The following is a 25,403-nucleotide window of genomic DNA, read 5'->3' as shown; positions in this document are numbered from 1 at the left end:
AATAAATAAATAAAAAGTTTACATAGATTTCTGGTCTGATGCTAATGAAGAATTTGCTAGTAGTATAAAAGAGCAAAAGACAAACAAATGCCACATACAATGTTCTGATCAAGAGGAAAGAGTGAAATGTAATTTGCCTTTTTCATATTTAATTACCATGTAATTGATGTGCCATATGTGAAACATTCTGGCCATAACAGCAACCAAAAACTGTAAGCAAATTCATAATAGAACTGTCTAAATAAATACATCTTTTACACAATTTTTACACATTACAGTATACCTTTTCTTACATAATACAAAAATATACATTTTTTAAACATTAAAAAAAATAAAATGTCACTCTATTTTCACAAAGCTAATTTTCTTAGCATCAGAGATGTTTACACTGTAAGGGATGGATGTAAGGTCATACATACTGACATTATAATTTTTTAAATGGGGAAGCTAAAGCAGAGAACAGGAAGGAGTTAAAATTGGACATACATGCCGGTCTATGCCGAGTCTGGATGCCTGTCCTCCACATTCATATTTTTTTTTTAAAAGATTTTATATATTTATTTGACAGAGAGAAAGAGACAGTGAGCGAGGGAACACAAGCATGGGGAATGGGAAAGGGGGAAGCAGGCTTCCCGCGGAGCAGGGAGCCCGATGTGGGGCTCGATCCCAGGATCCTGAGATCGTGACCTAAGCTGAAGGCAGTTGCTTAACCCACTGAGCCACCCAGGCGCCCCCGTTCATATTTTTCAAACATCATTAGTTTCAATGCTTTTCTCAAAAGTAATCAAAGGCAGTAGTTTGGTATAAAACGCACACTGAAACAGAGATGTTCTGCTTGACACAAGTGGGAAACCCCAAGTCCAGGGCCGCTCCCTCACCTTCCCCCAGTCCTATTTTGGGGAATACCTAAAGTTTGGTGGAATACGGTTTGAAAACCATCTGCTCTACACCAGGTCATAAACCCGGTAAAAAGCCAAGTTTAAAAACATGAAAAAAGTAAACATCGATACAAAAGATAAATTACAGTTCAGTATAACACTATGATAACTGTCACAAGTTAGTTCATCACTAAGCACCGAATGAGTGAGGCTGAAAATGGGCATCCCAGCAGTTCAGAAAAGGAAACGTCCCAGTGTGGTGCTGGCTGGGGTCTGGAGTGAGGTACCAAACAGAAGGCTGACTGGGTCTTAAAATGTGAGTAGCACTGAAATAAGCAGGCAGTAGTGAAAGAGGAAGATGTAGGGGAACAGCATTAGCAACAGCAGTGAAACAAGCACAATATAATTTCAATACGAGTAGACCAACTAAGCTCAAAGGGTGGGCAGGGAAGCTGAAAAAGGTGAAGCTGAACCCAGAAATGTATGTCGAGGCCGGATTATTTCAAGTTAATGAGTTCTGACTTTATCCTGAAGGCTACAGGAAATTACTGAAGGTTTTCTGAGTCAGGTAGCAATATGATCAAAGTGTTTCATGAATTTTATTCAGACAGTGGTGTAAAGATATTCTAGGAAAGAAAAATTGGAGGAGAAAGATCAGTTAGGAGGCTATTTGCAGACATCCAGGCATGATAATGATAAAAACCAGGTTAAAAGATAAGAAGCCAAAAAAAGGGGGGGGGGAGGGGAGAATGTAGATAAAATATCAGGAAGGAAGAGTTGAAAGGCCTTAGAAAGTTATCTGTCATTCCAGGTATTAGAAATACAGTCTGGATATTTATCAGAGATCTTGTAAAGAGGATTCATATCTCAGAAGATAATTGAACTGCATGACCTCTAAGCTCCTTTTCCAGTTCTGAAATTAAAATTCTATGTAGTGCACTGAAGGAGTGGGGCTGGGGAGGAACCAAACACAAATGAAAAGTTTAAAGTCTGCGTGAATACAAGAATGATAGATATAATTTCCAAGGTGAGACATCTATTATTGACCACTCCCAAACAGAAATAAAGATCAGGTACAATTCCTTTTAAAATGTTGAAATAATTTAAGCCAAAAAACCAAGGAGTATATTATGGAGCATAATCCTCTAGAGTCAAGTGCCTGTAATGATTTAATGACCCACATTTTCCCAGGCTATACATCAAGGAAATAGCTCAGAAGAAAGTGAACTAGTTTGTTATCAGTGCTGAAATAAAATAGTGCAAAATCATTTAACATTTGGTCCTTTCAACTGGTCACACAGACACTCAACAGAAGGCAAAACTACCTCTGAATACGAATGAGAACAACATGCATACTTTAGAGTTTGGATCTTTTATATGTATATTTTTCCTTCATTAGTTCATTGGTCTCCTGAAGGCAACATTATATTCTGTTTCATTTTCTTTGTAACTCTGCACAGCATTAATCAACACATTTTATGTAAAAGAGTTGACTAATTCGTGTTCAATTTTAGTCCACTAATATCTCTAGATCTTTTTTCACTTATTAAATGTATAGTGAGTCATTCTCATTTTAAAAATTTATAGCTAATTATTATTCTGAAGTGTACTTCCCCGAACATGCTCCCAGTGAAATTTACTGTCAAAATTTCTCATCTCTTTTCCAATTTACAAAAGTGGTTTGAATTCTGCATCTAGCCTCAGGTATTCCCAGTGTGATCTACAAGTACCATCATATTCTCCTATGCTGACAGGTTATAATCACCAAGTTTCAGCCACAGATTCTTAATTCCATTATCCAAATTGGATGATACACTTTTAAACAGCAATTATTTGTAAGAAATTTGTTTCCATGTTTACAAAGTTACAAGAGTAACTCATCATATATCCCAAACAGGTAAAGGAATAATTATTTCTGGGCACCAGCTTAACATGACTGTGATATTAAGACCTTGCCCAAATGATACTTAAAAGATACATGTTATCTCGGGGCGCCTGGGTGGCTCAGTCGTTAAGCGTCTGCCTTCGGCTCAGGTCATGATCCCAGGGTCCTGGGATTGAGCCCCACATCAGGCTCCCTGCTCAGGGGGAAGCCTGCTTCTCCCTCTCCCACTCCCCCTGCTTGTGTTCCCTCTCTCGCTGTGTCTCTCTCTGTCAAATAAATAAATAAAATCTGAAAAAAAAATTAATGCCATTGTTGAAATTAAAGACTCAAAGGAGCCTTTATATTAAAGATAGCAGATTGGGGTGCCTGGGTGGCTCAGTCGTTAAGCGGCTGCCTTCAGCTCAGGTCATGATCCCAGGGTCCTGGGATCGAGCCCCACATCGGGCTCCCTGCTCCGCGGGAAGCCTGCTTCTCCCTCTCCCACTCCCCCTGCTTGTGTTCCTGCTCTCGCTGTCTCTCTCTCTGTCAAATAAATAAATAATAATAAAAAAAAAAAGAGATACATGTTATCTCATCAGAATGAAATGGACTACCAGGGGAATAAAGCAATGAACTAATCCACTCAAGAGAGTGATGGAGTTACGTTCCTGAAGACCTTTCAGAAATAATAGGTTAGGACAGACAACCATCTATTGGCTCTGGGTTATTTAGACAGGCACCTGCTATAGTTTAAACAAATGTATCAAGGTTTCTTATAAAATTCTAGCTCACTAAAAATTTCTGAAGAATAAAATCAGTAGAATATCAATGAATGTTAAAGTTAAGTCTACCTTTCTTTAAATTTCTTTAAATGATTACTGTAAAAAACCCTCAAGTTTTGTCCTTAATTATAAAAAGTACTATCATTGGCACATGTGAATATAATTTTACCCATCACATGAGAGTCCTGGCTCAATACATTTAGGAGTCAAGGTACAAAATGAATTCTCTAAGTATTATAAGACAATGTTGTTAGAATGTGAGGACCGTACATAACAATTTCAATTTACTGTGTTTAAGTGGACATTACTGAAATTTAACCAGTCATTATAAACCATGGTCACATTTTAGCTTATCTGAGTTAATTTGGAAAGTAATAAAATGTGTTTTTAGAATTTACAGCTTAGGTATCCCCACAATAAATATCAATACATTCAACTCCAAAAGAGCTTTGGCATGAGAAAAATTATGATGTTTCATTTTGATCTCAATAGATTAAAAAAAAAAGCCTGCATATGTTGCTTAAGCCTAACTGATACAGAATTTAAATTTGATAAAGGAGTTATTAAATAGAGAAATGCAGTTTCCAGTGCAGACACAACCATTAACTGACTTTGGTGACTACATTTATGGCAGTGGTTTCAAGTCCTCCATTAATTCCTGGATGGTTTAATGTGTTAAGACCTAATACATTCCTAGAAGCACCTGTCAGATGACACATCAAAACTTAGGTGGAAGATAAAGCAGTGAAGAACAAAGAAATGCACTTAGAACCCCTTCATAAATCCTTCTGCATTTCTTAAGACAAAGAATAAAATTCAAATTCTTTGGTATAGCATGCTTTCATGATCTGACCCCTCTCTGCCTTTGTGGTCTCCTACTTTCTCTCAATCTCCAGTACATTAACCTACTGAACCGTCCCCTCCCCATCCCACTCCATTCACTGGCATTTGTACCCCATGACTTTCCCGGCAGACTCCTTCTTACTCTTGCACTCAGCTAAAATGGACTCCTTAACCTCTCCGAGAGTATAGCTACTCTTATAAGTGTTCCCATAGTGCACTATGCATAAACCTATCACTGTACCTAATGTGGTAACTATTTACTGTTTGCCTTCTCTTCCTGAGATGAAACAAACAATAATTTTGCCTTCTGTATAATTCCCAAGACCCAGTAGGTAGTTAATTTTTAAAAATAAATGAATAAAAATAAATGAATGATTAAATATTAAATAAAAATTATAAAATTAGAAATGTCAATATGTCATACTTATTTTTTTATTTTTTTTTTATAAAGATTTTATTTATTTATTTGAGAGAGAGAGAATGAGAGAGAGCAAGCACATGAGAGGGGGGAGGGTCAGAGGGAGAAGCAGACTCCCCGCCGAGCAGGGAGCCCGATGCGGGACTCGATCCAGGGACTCCAGGATCATGACCTGAGCCAAAGGCAGTCGCTTAACCAACTGAGCCACCCAGGCGCCCCTCAATATGTCATACTTAAATACAAGATGGGTTTAACATTTATTTAATAAATGAAACAAATATTTATTTAGCACTTATGATGTGCCAGACATTATACTACGTGAGGAATGGTTATAAAGAAGATTATAACAAAAACATGACTATAAAGACATATACAATTTACCAGGTGAAATAAGAATTTAAAAACCCACTGTGTATAAATGAACTAGTACAGTATTAGGATGTCTGAAAAAAAGATCTGGTGTCCACTCTGAGGTCAAGATCTTTAGTGCCTACCTTCTGCCCCTCCAAGTCTGCAGATATCTTCTAAGAATAGTTCCATCTTCTCTGGTGAAGATGGTGTCATCTCTCTTCTCAATTTCAAACCATTTGTTCTATTCTGACTGGAGTTTCCAGTTTGCACTGGCCCTCAAAGCTTAACCATTCAGAGCTGTTGAGTCATTGCCTGATTTTGGCTTCTTCCCAGGATGCTGTATTATCAAATACATCCCTTGGCTCCACCTTCTGTGGGCTTCCCATAAGCAATGGCCACCCAGCCTCAGGCTGCAGCTCTAAGGAATTCACCCAACATTTCTGCCTCTACTTGACTGGGAAGGGGGAATCATGAAGCCAGAAGAAAGAAGAAGGTTTAACTCCTGACTGGATTGAAAGGTGAAAGCTGTAAGGGGCAATAACATTTGAGTTGGTCCTTACCTTTCCAGGCAGGTAAAAATAATAAGGGGAAGGAACTCCAGGTAGAGAGGCCTTCCTGATTGAGCAATGGCATAAAATGGGAAACGGAAAGGCCTTTCAGAGAAAGTCAAATAGACTAGCCTGCTTTGGTCTCATTTAATCATGAGAAGTGCCAGATTAAGGTTTATTTTAAAAACCAAGGAAAAGTCTACCTTTTAGGAAACAAAAAAAAAAAAGATGAAATCCATTTGGCAAAGAGAATGGGTTACAAATGATAACTAAAAAAAAACGAAGAAGAAGAAAAAGGAGGAGGAGGAGGAGAGAGGCAGGACTTCATGAAATTGGCCTCATGCAATCTCAAAGCTATTATTACTTGCCAAACTACTTTAGTCAAATAAATTTCCTTCTTCCAATTCAGTTTTCTCATCTATAAAAAAGAATAATTTTCTCCCTCAATTATACTTTAAAAGTATCTACTTTATTGATTTGTTATACCTTTTCTATATACTTAACCAGCTGTGTATTTTGGGGGCCTAATATCCTCTTTTCATTTAAATTTCAACGTTTAGCATTTGACATTTTATCATGTGTTTCACTTGACTAGAGCAAATCATAAAGATGCTGTTTTTGTTTTTAACATATCATATTTTAGTTGGAACTTGAAGTACAGAAGGAATTCTAATGGCAAAAAGGTAAAGTAGAATTCAATTCCCAAATACAATGTAACCTAAAAGTATTTCATTTTACCATAGTGGAGAGGTATCAATTGTACACTAAAGAGAAAAAATAATACTAAGATTATTGGATTTCCATTTTCTCCTACAGTTTTTCCAGTTATATTCTCTCATCATGTTATGCAACATTTTATATTTTCTTTCATCCAAATAATCATAAATATCTCATATGGCTGTCCACCTGTCTATATACACAGTCAACATCAAGAAAGTAAAATAAATCATTTAGGTGTGTCTGCATTTCATCTTTCGAGTCTCTGTGTATCAAGCTAAAATTTCAACATACAGCAGATTTGGCTTCCCTGAAAATAAAATGGAGAACCATTTTGGTTGGCAACATTATAAAAATTTTCATTTTTCTCTTAATGAAATTATTCTTCATAGGAAAAAAAAACTCCTGTGAATTATGTATTTGAACCTGAATAAAGAAAAGATAGTCCTTTACTTAGCTTTTTCTACCCCCTACAAAGAAACATCTTTCTTTGCGGCTTCAAATTTTAAAAGGCAAAATGGTCAGAAGGCACAACCTGCATTGGGTTGTCAGGAATAAACTGTGGTTGTTATTTTTGTTTTTTGTTTTTATTAACTATTTTGAAAACTTGTGGCTAGCATTAACTGGGACTGTTTGAAGACCACACTCACACAATAGGCCCCTGATAAATGTTTTTTTTTTTTTTTTTTAGGATTTTAAGATTCATTTATTTATTTATTTGAGAGAGCACGGGGGGAGGGCAGGGGGCAAGGAGCAGAGGGAGAGGGAGTAGCAGACTCCACACTGAGTGCTGAGCCAGAGGTGGGGCTCGATCTCATGACCCTGAGATCATGACCTGAGCAGAAATCAAGAGTCGGAGGCCCAAGCGACTAAGCCGACCAGCTGCCCCCGATAAATGCTTTTGATAAGTGCCTAAGAGATTTCTCCTCCTCCATTCTTCCTCCACATCACTTCATGGCGTTGGCCACAAACTTCCCGAAATGTTCTTCCTCATGGCACCCCACTTGCCTGGTTCTCTGCCTACCTCTCTGGCTGCTCCTCATTTTGTCTTCCTGGCTCTATTTCATCTGTGTATTCCATAAATGTCAACAATTCTCAAGGCTCTACCCTAGATCCTCTATTCTTCTCTTTATATTTTTGCCCAGAAAATCTCCTTAAGTATGGCTTAAATAGCCATTTCCATGTTGATAAACAAACTCTATTATTCCCGGCACAGAGATCTCTCCTCTGAGTTCTAGATTCATATCTCCAACAATCCACTGGATATTTCTTCTTGACCACCTTCAGGTATTTTACACAAAATAAACTCCTAATTGAACTCATTGAATTTTATTAAAAGTTATTTATTTCTCCTCATGCCAGATTCTACCAGTTGCACAAAAAGAAATTTGACGATGATCCTGGACTCTTCCTCTCGCTCAACACATATATCAGTCAAGCACCAAATCCCATGGGTTCCACCTTCTTACTATTGCTTAAATTCTTTCATGATTTTCCAACCTACCACCAATATCTGCAATCAGGCCATCATCATCTCTTATCTCTTAAGCTTTCTAAGTCCTCTCCCCGCCTCTGAACACGTCCTCACACCAGACCACCAAAATCCTTCTCCAAACTTAAGTTGTATTTAAACTAAAATAAATCTAACAAGGTCATTCCCCCCCTTAAGTCTTTGCTCTCCCCCACTGCCCACAGATGAAGGTTTACATTTTAGTATGGTCTGCCAGGTTCTTTACAATCGCTGTAAGTCCCTGCCCTTAGAAAGTTGACTGTTTTACTGGGAGAGACAAAAAATAAACAAAAAACAAGTAAATAAAATAGTGCTTGATTGAAATAGTTCAACTGAAATAAATACATGAAGAGATGGAAGGATATACAAATTAATAGCTGTTAACATCACTAGCGTGATGCTTGAACTCCAGAACAAAAGAGAAAAAAAAAAAAAATCCAGGATTTGTACTAAAGAACAGAGAAGCAGTGACAGGCCATTCTTCCTACTCTTTGCCCCACATATTAAGATGACTTTAGGCACACTTGAAAACAAAGTGTGAGCTCACCATTTTAAAAACTTTACTGTGCAGTACAAAGGTGTTATAGACTACTGTAGTGAGGTGTAAATTAATTTCACTTTTGTCCCATGAAAATCAATGTAAATATGCATGGTCCACAGAGTAGGGTTTCTAAAATAGGCTAAGAATGTGTATGCTCCTTCATCTAAAAAGAAAATTCAGTCATCTTCACCTCTCCCAGCTTAAAATATTCTGTCTGTCTCCTAAAGAACCTCTATTAAAAAGTGTCAGTTATCAGTGACTAACTATTATTAGTTCATCCTTTGGAGACTGTCTTCTACTAAGCTATATTATGGAATATTAAGTAGCACACAGAGTTGGGACCTAAGTTTCCTTCTGGCATTTATTTTTTAAAAATTATTGAATTTTCAAGATTCCATAATAAAATCAATAAAATGAAATTTAATAGGACTTTTTTTCAACATTGGCTTAGCATTCACTTTTTATCACCTCCCTATAACAACAATAGCTGCATTCCTATTTTGAGTAATGATACAAATAGGTGATACATACATAAGTCTACATATGGCAGAACCAAACTGGGGTAGAGGGAAAGAAATGCTTCTTGCACCACCCCTTTGGTGCATTCTGATCAGACTGGCTCCAGAAAGGCCTCTTGGAGGTGGCTTCCATTATGATGAGGGAAAAGAGTACTGACCATGCCCAAGGTCAAAAAACACTGTAATCTGGGAGCAGAAACATGCCATTCAGTCTAGCTTGTGATTGCATCTCATATGATTACTTTGCATTACCAATGTATAATTTAGCAATTCACGCTATTTCCAAATTAATGAAAACTAAGTACATGCTGCACCAGTATACTTGCTGAGTTCCACATAGCATAATTATGAGTTGGCTTAAAGAACAATACATGATTCAAAAGCTTGTCCACATTTTGCACAGGGTTTTAAAAAAGAAATTCGTAAGCTATATGTGAAAATAACTATTTGCATCGTTAGTACTGAATTTTATATGCTATTTTCCTCATAGAGTAAAATAAGATCATTTTGACCAAATATGAACCCTGTCCTGCCCCATACTCATGGATTTATAGACCACAATCCATTGGAGACCAACAATGATGTTGAGAAAAAAGATGCAATCTGAGCACTATAAATATACCTTTCCCTACCCAATATATTTGAAACTGAACCAATTAATGTAGTGTATGGTCTTGATAGTTACATGTACAACTTTTATTAAAAAAAAAATCACTTTTTGTCCTAAGGAAACAAAGGGCATGTTATTACCTAGAGCTTGGTGGGTGGGTTTCCATCCAGACTGAACAACTCTGAATCCCACCATAAATTATAGAGAATAATGAATATATTTTTTCATACAAATGTGTGTGTGTGTGTGTGTGTGTGTGTGTTTATGACACTCAGAAGAGAAAAACAACATTGACAGAAGGAAAGAATGCATCAATCCTTATTATTACACTGGGTTTTTTTTTCTCCAAATGTGTAACCAAACAGTATCTGCAAAATATAATGAATCACATACCTGATTAGGTCAGCTGGATTTGCATTTCACCCATCATATCCAATGTACTATACCATGAATAAACACATTCTTGGTGCATGAATGCATACGGTGTTTGTATATTTTTGTTAGTCACATTCATATCTTAGAAAAGAGCAATGTCTTAGAAAATAAGTTCATTAATATTCTCATTCCCCACCCCGTCACACACAATTTTAGCATCAAACAAGGATTCCAGCTTCTTTAACATGTAACTCCAATTTATTTATGTACTTTTCCAAATTAATAAAAAGTAAAGTGATATCATTGTGCTCAACAGTAAGTCTCACATATGCATAAGTGCATGAGTGTAGCATACATATATAAATACTATATATACATATTCAAAGCTTTTCTTCTCATGCTACATATGTGTTTCCAAAAGGAAACCCATAAATGCCAAGGTTAAACTAAATTTTATAGTACAATTAGCAATAAATCATATTCAAACTGTAGACCTCAAATGCTAATGTTTTATTTTTTTCTAGAATTTCTATGACCATAGCCATCAATTTTTGTTCAGACTGTTAGGCTCTTTTCCTTTGTCTCCATTCACAGAATTTAGGAGCTGCAAAAGTCCTATCAATTTTTCAGCCACAGAGAGGCTAAAAAATCAACCTTTCAGCCTGGGTGACTAAGAACATAAACTAGCAAATGATCCTACCTGATGATAATACTATTTAAAAACACAAACTTTAGATTGGCAATCATAAATGTTATGGTGGTTAATATTAAATAGTAATATTATTTCAAAGCTACTATAAAGTTACTGTAATCAAAACAGTGTGGTAATGGCATAAGGATAAATATATAGATTAATGAAATAGAATTAAGAGTCCAGAAATAACCCTTACACTTTAGGTCAATTAACTTTAGGAGACAAGTAATACTAAAACAACCGGATATCCACATGCAAAAGAATGCAGTTGAACCCCTAACTCACACCACATACAAAAATTAACTAAAAATAGATCAAAGACTTAAATATAAATATTAAAACTATAAAACTCTTGGAAGGAAAAATAGATGTAAATCTCTGTGATTCTGATAAGGCAATTGCTTTTTAGTTATGACACCAAAAGGGCAAGCAACCCAAATTAAAAATAGATAAATCTGACTTCATCAAAATTTTTTTAAAAAGTGTGCTTCAAAGGACACCATTAAAAAGTAAAGACAATCCACAGAATGGAAGGAAAAATTTGCACAACATATATCTGATAGGGGTCTAATATTGACAATAAAGTATAATTATGATTCAATAATAAAAACACAAATACTTGATTTAAAATGGACAAAGGATTTAAATAGACATTTCTCTAAAGAAAGCATACAAGAGCTAATAAGTACATGAAAAGTACAAGATGCCCAATATGACTGGTCAGTAGGGAAATGCAAATCAAAACCACAATGAGATACCTCTTCACACCACCAGGATGGCTATGTTCACAAAGATGGAAAATAACAGGTGTTAGCAAGGATTTGAAAATTGGAACCTGCATACACAGGCAGAGGGAATATAAAATGGTACTCACTTTAGAAAGTGAGTTGGCAGTTGTTCAAAAAGTTAAACATAAAATTAGCATATGACCAAAATTACACTCTTAGATATATACCCAAGAAAAATGAAAGCATATGTTTACAAAACACACACACACACTAATGTTCATAAGGAGCATTATTCACAATAACCAAGAAGCGGAAACACCCCAAATGTCCATCAACTGATGAATGGATAAATAAAGTGTGGTATGTCCATATAATAGAATATTCCTAAACCATAAAAAGAAATGAAGTGCTGATAAATGCTACAACATGGATGAGTCTCAGAAACACTATGATAAGGGAAAGAAATCAGACATGAAAGGTCAAATATTGTATAATTATATAAAATGAACAGAATAGGCAAGTCTGTAGAAACACTGTAGATACTGGGGGCTGGCTGGAATTGGGAATGGGGAGTAACGACTTATGACTATGGGGTCTCTGAGAGTTTAGGAAAATCTTCTGAATTTAGTTAGTGGTATGGTTCCACAACTTTGCAAATGCTCTAAAAACTACTGCACATTGTATATTTTTTTTTTTTTTTTTTTTTTTAAAGATTTCATTCATTTATTTGAGAGAGAGAGAATGAGAGACAGAGAGCATGAGAGGGAGGAGGGTCAGAGGGAGAAGCAGACTCCCCGCCGAGCAGGGAGCCCGATGCGGGACTCGATCCCGGGACTCCAGGATCATGACCTGAGCCGAAGGCAGTCGCTTAACCAACTGAGCCACCCAGGCGCCCCACATTGTATATTTTTAAAGTGTGAATTTTATTTTATTTTTTAAGATTAAAAAAAATGTTTTAAATAACCTCTACACCCAACATGGGGCTCAAACTCACAGCCCTGAGAACAAGAGTCACATGCTCTTCTGACTGAGCCAGCCAGGCGCCCCTAAAGGATTAATTTTATGGTATGTTAATTCGATCCCAATTAAAAATGAGGTAGTATTAAAATAATGAAAATTTGGAACAAAATACAAGGAGGTGAAGTTTGGGATGCTTCTCCATGAATGTCCAGCCCTGAGGTTGAGTAAATAGCTCATTGTTTTCATTTCCTCCTAGTGAGGGCACTTCTGGGATATAGTCACAGTTCAGTTTATGTCTGTGATTCTTTGATCATTTTGTGCTTACTATTCTTTTTCTACCATATTCACACTCTATTCTCTTGAATTGGGAGGCTTAAGAGATCTATTGTGTTTTGTCTTTCCAATATCCATCCTCTTTTTCTCCCTAATACCAAGAGTATAAAAGAGACAAAGTCACATCATTATTCATCCAACCATCCACACTTCCCACATTTTCCAATTGTTTTCCCTACCTTAGAAGCCAGCAACCTGAATTAAAGCCAAGTTTGATGACACTTTTACAGTTATGTAACAACCAGATTCTTCCAAGTCTATTTCTATGCTTTAAAAGTGTGTAGACATTTTCACCCTGAACATTCACAAATGGGTCCCTCTTCATACTTTTCCATAACCACCAAACTGCTAATAGAGCTGCTACATTCAACCTCTCATGGTCTCTGAGGATACACTTCTAAACTAGTAATTTGTCTTCTTTCATCTCCATTTCACTGAAATTTTAACCTCAGAGTTTGCTAATGACCTCCAAATTGCCAAAGGCAGTATATTTTCCCAAGTTCTGATACAAATGTACTTCTTTGAAGCATTTGATACTGTTAAAAATGCCACTTTCTCCAAGTTGTCATTTTCTCTTTCAATAAAGCAAATTCTGTAGCTGATCTTGATCTACTGTTTTGTCCCAAGGCACAAAAGTTTTCTTGAAACAGTGAGACAGACACGAGTCATCAAAATACACATACCACACATTCACTAGTTGTTCGATCACTAGCAAACTAACTTCTCCGAGTCCCGCTTCTTTTTTTCCTGCAAATTGGAGATCTCCCAGGGTTTTTGTAAGAATGACATGAGATATTGTATGTAAATGTTTTAGCAGTGGACTGACACATAAATGGTAGGGTTTTTTTGCAATGATTAGTGTTATTTATTTTCATCATCATCACAACCACTATTATTATATTCTCTTTTATAATAATCAACTTTAACTTTTTATTCCCAGTTCTGTACTGCCCTCTCTCCAAACAACCTTGGAATCCTCTGCTGGACTGAGACGCTACATGTCCTCCTACCCACCCCCTCCATCCATCCAAAGTGCAATTAATCATCTCTGTCAACAACCATTAAACATCACTACTTCATGATGGCATCTCCATCCTCTCAGCATCGGGTTTGAAAGCCTGGTGTCAGCTTTGATTCTTCCCTACTATTAAGAAAAGAATTTGTTCCCAAGTTTACTCAACTATATCTCTGTAACATTTCCTGAATGCCTCCCTTGAAGACAGGCTCTCACTGTATTTCACTCACATCAGTGGTTCCCAGACCTGGCAAAATGTCACAATCAAAATCCAGATTGTTGGCACTACCCCACACCCTCCAAATCATAATCTCAGAGTACGGCCAAGAAGTCAGTTAGATTGACAAGTTTCCGGTGGATTAGCATAAAGTCAATGTAGAAATCAATGACATGTGCTAGGGAAAAATCTCTGACATTCTAACTCCAAGATCAGTTCTTCTCAATGTTTCTTCTCACACAATAATGCCAGGTATAATTTCCCAAAGTGTAGCTTCCCAAGTACTACCCTAAAATATGAGCTACCTCCTTACTACCTACAGAGTTAAGTTCAATCTTAATTATTCAACATTCATTCATCAAAATCCATTTCAGCATCGACAATAATAGTCACTGAGTATACGAAAACCAAGGATTAAACCTTTGAGAAACAAACAATCTAAAGTTGTCCAAAGAGAGACGTGGAGTTGGGAGGAGACAGTAAGAGTGGGGGTGACGAACATAGGCATCTATTAAATGCATCTAACATGCTAAATAAAGGATCTACAATTGAATCTAATTTTCTCCTTCTCATGACATTCAAAGCCTCCACTGTCAGGCTGCACCTTTATTTACCCCCATTACCAGGGTTCCGATCAAAATGAACAGTTCCCAAGTTTTCTATAAAAACTCTGCATCTTTTTGTCATAAATTTTGGCTTTCAGTTTGCTCTCTGGCTAGCACGTCTCCCAATATGATCCCATTTTCTTGGGCCCAAATCCTTGTCAGCTTTTGTGTCTGAACTACACCAATTCCCCACAGAGGAAATGAGTTCTTCCTGTTACTCTGACCTATGTGGAACTGAGTGCCCTCTACCCTATATAATAGTGATCTGATATTTGATATCTTTTCTACTTATTACATATTTCAGTGACTATTTGAATAATGCATCTTTCAATGAATCCTCACAGAACCTACCATACACCATAAATACATGTTTTATTAATGAACACAGATAGATAATTTGGTACATAGATAGATAATATGTACATAAAACCTGAATTCTGGTACCTATTAGGAGCTTTATCTGATGAGAAAAAGTTCACTAAGATGACATTATCAGTATAAAAGGAAAACTGTTTAAGTTATTAATAACTGGACATATAATCATTTCTCATCACTAAACGGCTAAATCAGTCTGCATGGTAGTGCCATGTCTAGTGGTAAATTGACAACAATTTATGTGCCTGTTTAATTGTGAACTATGCTTTTACTGCCTAGGAAACTACTTAAACATACCAAGAATATTATCTAACTTTCTTGAGAAAACCTATACAGAACTAGAATATGCTAATAACTATATTCTGGTCTGAAATGTGGGAGTTCCTCTGTGTGAATGTTTATATATGTGTATATCCAGATATGTAAACACTCTGGAGATTATGTGCAATGCTGTGAAGTGAGCATCACATTTTAAAACAAAACGAAACAAAATTAAGCCTAAACCGCTCCAGGAAAATCCTATGCACAGCTAAACAGGTAATTCTACTGAACTAAAAGTTTTCACTTACTTAGGTTTAGGACCACAGTGGTAAGATAACACATACTAGGTGTGAATGCCATTTGAGGAAGCCAATCCTACGTAGACACAGCACAGCATACATATGAACCTTGGGTAAAAAGAAAGAAATTATATGATGGATTTTATAGCCACACTACTTCATACGGAACATACCACCATAAGCAAAGCCATTGTTTTGAAGGCAGAAAGACAGCTAGAACTAAAGAACTTAACATAATTTTTCAGGGGCTTAAAATGTTCCCTAAGAGTCTGCCATACCCAGGGAGTAAGTGGTTCGAATTTAGTAATAGAATGCAAATGAGTCCATTAGAAAGGCAATGAATTTAAAAATAAACAGGCAAATTATAAGCACAGGTCATTTTTATAAATTAAGGTAACCTTAAAAGTGAATTACATTTAATGTTCAAATATGCATTGGTACTAGTTTCTCCAAGACCTCTCATAGATATTGGCTTAAATTCCAACATTCAGAGCTCACGTATCACATTCTGTTCCCAGTTTTCTGAAACAAAGTGCTTCTCACTGATAATCACCAAGGACGATATTTGGCAAGAAGATAAACACTTATATCAGAATTAAGAGGGATACCTGAGGCCCTGACCTCTTTCCACAGGCAAAGATTTCAGGTTATAAAGAAAAAAAAAAAATCAAGACTAATTCAGTCAATATTTAAATTTATATATCCAGGATTACCATGAACATAATCAACATAAAAATTACCTATTCTGTATTTCCACCCAGGAGAGGGCAAGGAAAAATGAGCTTAAATTTCAGCAGTGGCAGAGATTTAGGTTAGATATGAGGAAGAGTTCCCGGACTATTGAGTGCTGTTAGATTCTAGGATAGTCTGGCCGAAAAGGCTGTAGAGCTTTAAGAATCAGATAGATTGCATCAACGTAAGGTGACTTAACCCAGAAGATAGAGATAGGTAAATCTGGGGACTCATGAACTTCCTTCTGATTTTATTTTATATACGTATAGAGTGGGTAAGTCAAAAAAACTTTCACTGACTGCCTCTAACAAAAATGAACATTTCCCAACAATGCTTTGTAATTTAATCCTTAAAATCAACCTATGAGATAAACATAATCCCCAGTTTCCAGATCTAAAAACTGAAACTCAGACAAAGGTTACATAATTAACAAAATTAGGGGAGTCAGTATTTAAAGCTAGGTTTGCCTCACTTCAAATCCCATTTCATTGTAGTATTTTTCATGGAAGCAAACAAGGGATATTAGTACTTGGCTTCCTTTGGCAAGTAGGTAGGGTATCATTTCCAAGCACTAGAGACCTTCAAACACATACTCAACACACATCATTTGAATGCCCAGTTTGTGCATTGCAATGTAACTAGGAATATATCAATGGACTGGTTCCAATTTAAGCACTATGAGAAGCCATCACCATCACGTGTATTTGGGGGTGCCCTAGACCAAAAAGGCAGCCTGTTCTCTACTTTTCAGATATAGTGAATAAAAGTGCTAGTTGGGGTAGGTACACGGTTGCCTCTACAAATCTTCTATGAACCAGATAGAATTATATGGAAGAAAATCCCTGATTGTCAGCCATGGGCTCATCTAGAACCCTGCCCAGTTCCCAAGCATATGCATAAAACCTTGTCAGTGAGGGCAGGACACATTAAACGAGAGAATCAGGACAGCTCAATATAAATCTATTGTTTCAGTCTGTTCAGACTGCTATAAGAAAATACCACAGACTGGGTAGCTTATAAACAACAGAATTTTATTTCTCACATATTTGAAGGCTGGAAGTCTGAGATCAATGTGTCAGCAGGGTGTCAGAGGGCTGATAAGGGCCCTCTTGCAAGTTGCAAACTGCTGACTTTTCCCTGTGTCCTCACATGATGGAAGCTGTGAGCTAGCTCTCTGGGACCTCTTTTATAAAGGCGTTAATCCCATTCATGAGGGCTCTGCACTCATGACCTGGTCACCTTCCAAAGGCCCCACCTCTTAATACATCACATCAGGCATTAGAGTACTTTAATATATGAATTTTGGCAGGTCACAAACATTCAGACTATAGCACCTATCATTACTGCTAGAAAAGTAACTCCTAAAACCTGTTCGTTCTATGAATGATGAGTCAGTAGAATCTTCTATTTATATAAAGTCAATGCACTACTTAATCAGAAAAAAAAATCAATGGTAAATTAAAATCCAAGAAAGGGCTCTAGTCTATTCTCTTTGAAACTTGAGGCTAATTTGTTTTAATAATTAGATTAAAAAAAAGAGATCTTTGCAAACATTGTAATGGGCCAATTTATAGAACTAAAAATGTGTCAGAGAAAGTGAATTTCTTAAAATTCAATGAAAAATTAAATTCAGAAAACAGCCAATGAAATATTTAAATTTTTCACATCTGTTTACTTACTGAGCCCTGTCTTTGATAGAAGCTGCACGGACTCTTTTCTTTAGCCAAGGTCAGTGGATAACACAGTGAGTTGTGTTTCAAGTATGAGCTTTTCTCTTCTCTTCTGAGTAATTATTGTATTAGTTGACCTTGGCAAAACCTAATGTGAAATACTGTTGCCAAGTGAAAATAACATAGTACTAAGAGTAAGAAAGTCAATGCTTTAGTCAGAATTCTATCCATGACATAGAATACGGTTTGATATAAATCTGTTTCTTACATGAAAAGAAATATTGTAATAGCCTTTAAGAATAAAAGTATATATTCAGGAACAATTCAAATAAAATAAAACAGTTGAAATGCTAAAACAAAAATTCTCTCAGTGAGGTGATTGATTGCTTCCTTTAATTAGAGAATAAATTATAGTAATAAACCCATATTGATTACTCAAACTTCCAACATGAATGGGAACTTTTGAAGTAAAAATCTTTCATTGTTTAGTGCGATGCCACTTCCACCATCCCCTTTCCCTCCTGGCCCTGAATACCTCTCCATTATGAGGGAAAGGCCCAGAGTGCAGGCAGCTAGGTGTTTTCTCGCCTACTCTATATTCCAAAGTATGCCCTATGCAACAGTTTTCACATTTTGCTTTTGAAAAAGCAAAAGGAGATTTGCTGAAAAGGAAGAAAAGAGATAGGAACAGTTGTTTTGTTTTGTTTTTTTCTGGTCACCTCCACGGATTAAAGAACTATGTCACCTACAGTCAAATTTGCATACAAAACTAAGATTCACAAAGGAATGGGCATTAAGGCAAAGAGCAACATACTACAGTCAGATCTGCTCCAACCTCTACCACACTAGCAACCAGCTGGTGACACTGGACCTCAGCTTCTCCCGGCTTTTTTGGTTTTCATCTCTAAAATGAGTAAATGCAATGATATGATTTCTAAACGGTCTTTAGAACACTCTGACAGTAAATAACAATAGGTTTAATTTCTATTTGCCCTTTGGATTTTGTTTTATGCCTCTTCTGGACAAATGAAGGCAAAGTCAAAAAGAAAGAAAACAGAAAGGTGAAGAAAAGCAAGACCATAGAATTATCACCATTTTTGTCAGTTATGAAGTAAGAAAACTCCCATTTTTGTGGGGCTGTTTTGAGAAGAGGATTAATTTAGATAAATAGAATATCTAGCACAAGCTAATGCTTTGTATGAGGTGACTTGAGTCTCTTGACCTAATTACCTATTTTTTACTTTTTATAGAGGCATTCATATAGGAACCTCAACAATTTAACAGAAGTTGGATGCAGAACCACTGGGCTATTTGGTTCTGGCAATGGGTATGTCAAAACTACCTGAATAATTAAGGGTGTCAGTCTCACTAGAAGGTAACATCTAGAATTATCCCTGGGCTGATATCAGTGTTTTCTGCAGTACAGTGCACAAAATTAGATTTCAGCATTATGTAGCTATATGCCCTCTCATTATGTTAAGGATCTCCATATATACTTTTTCCCCCAAACAGTCTTTTTTCTAAGATTTTTTATTTATTTATTTTTGCGAGAGAGAGAGTGAGAGAACGAATGAGGGGTGGGGAGCAGAGGGAGAAGCAGACTCCCCACTGAGCAGGGAACCCCATACAAGACTGAATTCCAGGACCCTGTGATCATGACCTGAGCCGAAGGTAGGTGCTTAACCGACTGAGCCACCCAAATGCCCTCCCCCACACAGTTTTAAAGGAGATATTTCCAACAATTAATCCAAACTAATGTTGAGTGGTTTTCCTCAAATGACACTTCAACATCTAGGAGGCTATTAATGTTATTTCCAATATGTATTCTCAGCGACTAAAACGAAGTTTTATATACCATCAGGCATTAATGTTTATGAAGAAGGGCCAGCATATGAGTGATAAGCAATTCCCACCCGCCTTTGCTGAATCTAGCATAAGCTTTATATTAATAGTATGACACACTGAAGAATAAGACAGCAGATCAGGCATAACCATTCAACACCCAGAATCTATTTGCAGATACATATTAAAAGAGACACAGCTATAAGAGCGAGTTACATTTCTCTCGTTTCCTAAAGTAATGATTTCTATTCATTTAAATGTCCCTCATTGACTTGAATCATCTCATTATCACAGGTCCAATGTACTCCACTTTTTAGGCAATAAATCTATGGTAATATTCTCTATAAAGGCCTGTAGGTTTCTTAGGAAGGGCAGAGAAGTCTCTAGAGGCAGAGTTGTGTTCCAGTGGTCACTTTCCCACTTAGTAGGCTAATGACTGTGGGTAAATTAGTTTACCTGAATATGCTTCATTTTATTCATGTTGTAAGGACTAAAAGTACTTCTCAGAGTTCCCAGAAACAGTCAGGATCCAAACAATGCTAATATCCCAAACCTTGCTCACAATGTGTAGTATTTGGTATAGAGTTGCTAGCTGGCTGGCTGGATGGCTGGCTGGATGGATGGATGGCTGGCTGGATGGATGGATGGATGGATGGCTGGATGGATGGCTGGATGGATGGCTGGATGGATGGCTGGATGGATGGCTGGATGTTGCACTCAGTGATGTTTTGGTGATACTACAGGGATTATGTTTGAACATTTTGATATTGGGCCTTCTCACCTACCTTATTTCTTCACTTACATTTCATAACATTTTGCTATCACAATTGGGTTATGGTTTTAGAGTGGATGCTGGGGTATGTTGCCTAGATCCGCTTTTCAGTACCAAAAAACTCAATTTCTCCAGATACCAGGAGAGATGTGTATTGTTGGCTTACATCTGAGTCCTCTGAAAACTGCCTCTGACTGAAGTAGCATGCCTTGCCACAGTTATGCCTTTCTCCCAGGGGAAGACTGCATCCAGTGAGTAGTCCATCCAGGGGTCTAAAGATCTTATCCTTTTACCTCAAATAGAGCAACTCTGAGGAGCCTTTCAAACTTCAGCACTCCCAGTGGGATCAGCTGAGAATCAGTCAATCATGCAGTATAGAAAGTGGAAAACTAGATGCTTTGAGAAATTTTAGACACAGAGTATGAACTGACATTGATATCTAGGGACTCAAAAGATCATTATGAACCCCCCACTCCCCACTCCCAACTAGAGTGTGGGGATATGGGAGTTAGGTAATAAATAGAGTTGCAGCCCAAGTCTGCTTCACATAGGCCCACTGGGTCTGTGCATCCAGTCAGCGGGTCATTTACTGGTCCCCGAAAGTATAATTGAAAAGAACATATTTATAGATAGCAGAACTCCCAATTTGGCTCATTGTCCTTTAAGATAAAAGTATTAGAGAAGGGAAGGTCAACAGTATCTGCTAACAGGGGGAGTAGCAGGTATTAATGTAAAACTTAAAGATCTAAAGGATCCAGGGGTGGCAACCTCCATCATATCCCCCTTTAATTCACCAGTCTGGCCTCTACAAAAACTATACAGGTCTTGAAAGATGACAGTAAATTACCACAAACTTGACCAAGATGTAACTCCAGTTGCAGCCGCAGTGTCAAGCATGGTATTTTTACTAGAACAGATGAAGACAGCCTGACATACACAGCCACTGAGCTGGTTAATAGATCCTTTCCTAACTCTATACGGAAAGTATGTTCAGAAGCCATTCATACATGGGAAGGAAGGCAGTATAGGTTTATGGTCTTGCACTACATTTATGTTAACTCTCTTATCTTCTATCATATTAAAGTTTGAGGGGATCTGAACCTCCCGGATGTTCTGAAAGACACGGCATTTGTCACTAAGTCAATGAAATCAAGTTAATTAGACCAGATGAGCAAGAAAGAAACAAAATGCTTTAAGTTCTAATGGAAGTATATTCCATACTTATGAGGACTTTTGAAAAATGGTATGGTAGTTACAAAACCACAGGAACTGTACAATAAAGGTCCACCAAACATGTAAGTTCTATTGCTTTAAAAAACACTCTGCTGGCCAAACCAGGTTTCTAATCCTTATATTCTAATCTTATATTTTTTAATAAACTGAAATATAGACAAAAGTTTAAAATCATTAGGACAGAATTTAGTCTTACCTTACTTTATGAATAGGTAAAAAGTAGTCTGAGTTCTGAAATATTAGTAATTTTACATGACCTATGGAGACATAATCCTTATTGTATAGCAGATCTTCATCAGAATGAACAGTCTTTTCTTTAAAAGACATTCCTAGGGTCACCTGGGTGGCTCAGTTGGTTAAGCATCTGCCTTCAGCTCAGGTCATGATCTCAGGGTCCTGGGATCCAGTCCTGAGTCGGGCTCCCTGCTCACTGGGGAGCCTGCTTCTCCCTCTCCTTCTGCTGCTCCCCCTGCTCATACTTGCTCTCTCTTTCTCTCTCAAATAAATAAATAAAATCTTAAAAAAATAAAATAAAATAGAAGACATTCCTATGCAGGTTGGCAGTACTGGGCATGGGTCAGCCCAAATGCCTGAGAGTGGGGGTTGGGGGTTATATGGAGAAGGCTGCAGCTGCTGGCCCATGTACATGTGAGCAGGTCAAAGTGAAGGCACTGTGGGGGCAGCCAAGCGAAACTGCACCTGGCTCAGCAAGGAGGTATAGCATTCTCAGGTCTCTCCACTTACTCAAGAAATCACCATCAAGTGTACTGTATGGGGACTAATATAACATAATAAAATTAAATTAAATTAAAAAAAAAAAAGAAATCACCATCAAGAAAGAAGAGGGAATGGAAGCTGAGTTACTAACTGTCCAGTTCCAGACATGGGTAACCTTCAAGTATGTGGTTGTAAACTACACCAAGGAGGAGTAAAAGCAGCTTTATACTGCTCAGCAGATTGCATAAAAAATGCAATGCTTGAAAAAAATAAGAACCCGGTTTCCTCAAGGCATCAACTTTCCAAACGAATGTAAATCCTCTAGTTGTTAAAGGCTACATAGCCAGGGCTGGTAGAGAAAGGAATTCACCAAGACACCTGGTCAGATTCGGAGACTGCAGTTGAAATTAAATCATCAATTTCCAAAAATAGCATTTCTGAAGATAAATAATTCTATGATATTAAAATGGAAGAAATGATAAATATTTGTAAGTAACTGTCATTAGGAATCTGGAAATGTAAAAGCCAGATGGACAATTATCAGGAAAATGAGGGGAGACATTTGAGGCAAATTGCATTCACCCAAAAGTAGGTACTTATTTAGGAGAAAATCTGTGGAAATGGTGACTATCGAGGGGATCATATACTTCTTGTTCAGCTAATGTTTGAGGAGTTGCTCTGTAAATAAGACATATGTGTTAAAAGTTTAAATAGTTAAATAATTTACTTCACTGGACATCAGGAAGGTGATGAAAATAAGAGTAACAAATGTAGAGGCGCCTGGGTGGCTCAGTCGTTAAGCGTCTGCCTTCGGCTCAGGTCATGATCCCAGGGTCCTGGGATCGGGTCCCACATCAGGCTCTCTGCTCGGCAGGAAGCCTGCTTCTCCCTCTCCCACTCCCCCTGCTTGTGTTCCTGCTCTCGCTATCTCTCTCTTTGTCAAATAAATAAATAAAATCTTTAAAAAAATAAAAAGAGTAACAAATGTAATCAAATCTTTTATTGGAACATTCACCTTAGTCAATTTGCAAGAACTCCAGCAGGAGATAAACTCTACAAATGATAGTGATAAACTCTCTTACTCATAGTACATCCTTTGGTACATCTAAGAATATAAATAAAAAGGAAAACCTCATAAATGTAAAGAATATGTAGCTGGAGTTCTCACAACATTAACATCACATAAATCATATTGGTGAGGAAAATATGAATGTAAAGAATGTAGAAATATGTAGAAAGACTTTTGCTGTTTCTATTGCTTTTTTTGCACATTGGAGAACTCATGCTGAAGACAAACTGCCCACCTATAATCAATATGGAAAAAGCCTTCTTTTCATGGCTATAGGCTTATGAGACATTAGATAACTCCTACCAGAGAGAAACCTTATGAAAGTCCTAATTGTGGAAAATCTTTCAGACAGAACATTATATTCATTATGTATCAGAGAACATTACGAATGTAATGAATGTGGGAAGTCTTAAGCCAGAGATTTCATTGCATTATGCATTGGAGAATTCACAACTGTATGAAACCATATTAAGTGTAAAAACTGTGAAAAACAGTTGAAACCCTCACTTTTTTCACATCAAAGAACCCAAACTGGAGAGAAATCATATAAATGCCAAGATTGTAGATAATTCTTCAGCCAGAGTTCTGCCTTTATTTTGCATACAAAAAATCATATAGAGAGCAACTATACACACATTGTCAATGCTGGGAAGACTTCATCCAGAAGAATAACCCTATTAATTATCAAAGAATGTATATTGAAAGAGCCCTATAAATGCAATCAATGTGGAATTACCTTCAACCAGAATTCCCTACTTATTATTCTTGTTAATGGCTTCAACCTCATTAGCTATCAGAAGAGCCATACTGGAGAAAACACTTATTAATATAATGAATCTGAAATATTTGTCACCAAGAGCAATAACTTTATGTTGCATCAAATAAATCACTCTAGAGAGAAGCTCTGTGAATTTCATCTATGCAGAAATATTTAAAATCATGCTATTACCCCAATTGTACACTAGTGGAGATACACACCCACCCACACACACACACACACACACAGACACACACACTAATAGGTCAGAGTTTCATCTTTTCAAAAATTCCTTAAATTCCTACAAAAGTAATTGCCTGAGAAGAAACCAGTAAGTAAGCAAATTGCTGTTGAGCCAGCCCAGCTTTTATCTTTTCCAAAAAGATAAATAAATAAAAATGTAGGGAGTGTTGTTGCTGAGAAGTTTAAGTATTGTATACAGTTCTTCTAACAAAAGTTGGAAAGTAACATTCCAGTGAGTTAATATGCAATTGTTTACTTAACTGTTACCCCTCTGGGACACTTAATAGGTTTTAATGTATTATATGTGTCTGCTCTAAACCACATTTTGCTCTTCAGCAAGAAAATGTGAAGCAATCAGAGATACACATTTACCCTACTCTTAGTATTCATTTTCAATATATTTGCATTTGTACAAGAATTGATAGAGCATCTATAGATAAATGAGCACAAGAAATTTAGTAAATAAAGAGATTAAAAGGAAGTTTATTTTGTTGTTGTTGTTTTTAATTTTTAGTTAAATTCCAGTTCATTAACATATGGTGTAATATTAGTTTCAGGTGTAGAATTTAGTGATTTTTTTTTTTAGCTTATTCAGTATGACTAAAATAATACTTTGGATACAATTTTTAATATTTTTAAAAAGATAGCTTGTCTATTCTAAAGTCAAGAAAGGCTGGATACAACTTACTAGGAAACATTGCTGTGCTAGGAAACAATACTAAGTTATTTTAGGTCATAGAGTGCTACTCTCTGAGACATGGTTTTAAAAGCTCCTGAGAATTTGGGGGGCGGAGCAAGATGGCGGAGGAGTAGGAGACCTGGATTTCGTCTCCTCTCAGGAATTCAGCTGGATAGGGATCAAACCATTCTGAACACCTACAAACTCAACAGGAGATGGAAGAAAAGAAGAGCAACAACTCTCTCAT

General features: G+C 36.8%; 1 protein-coding gene across 1 annotated transcript in view; it reads right to left on the bottom strand.

The window, feature by feature from the left end:
* Positions 1-25,403, bottom strand: part of LOC102749407 (catenin alpha-2-like) — a 307,303-nt gene that overhangs the window by 252,483 nt on the left and 29,417 nt on the right. Inside the window, exon 2 of the mRNA XM_081797288.1 lies at positions 15,452-15,550. Coding sequence (XP_081653414.1) covers positions 15,452-15,503 — 52 coding nt within the window. The 5' untranslated portion in view covers positions 15,504-15,550. The remainder of the gene's footprint in view (positions 1-15,451; positions 15,551-25,403) is intronic.

This window comes from Leptonychotes weddellii, chromosome 10 (genome assembly GCF_054177405.1).
Source record: "Leptonychotes weddellii isolate Sample4059 chromosome 10, ASM5417740v2, whole genome shotgun sequence".
In the NCBI taxonomy this organism is placed as follows: domain Eukaryota; kingdom Metazoa; phylum Chordata; class Mammalia; order Carnivora; family Phocidae; genus Leptonychotes; species Leptonychotes weddellii.
This window is presented reverse-complemented; position numbering and strand designations above follow the sequence as displayed.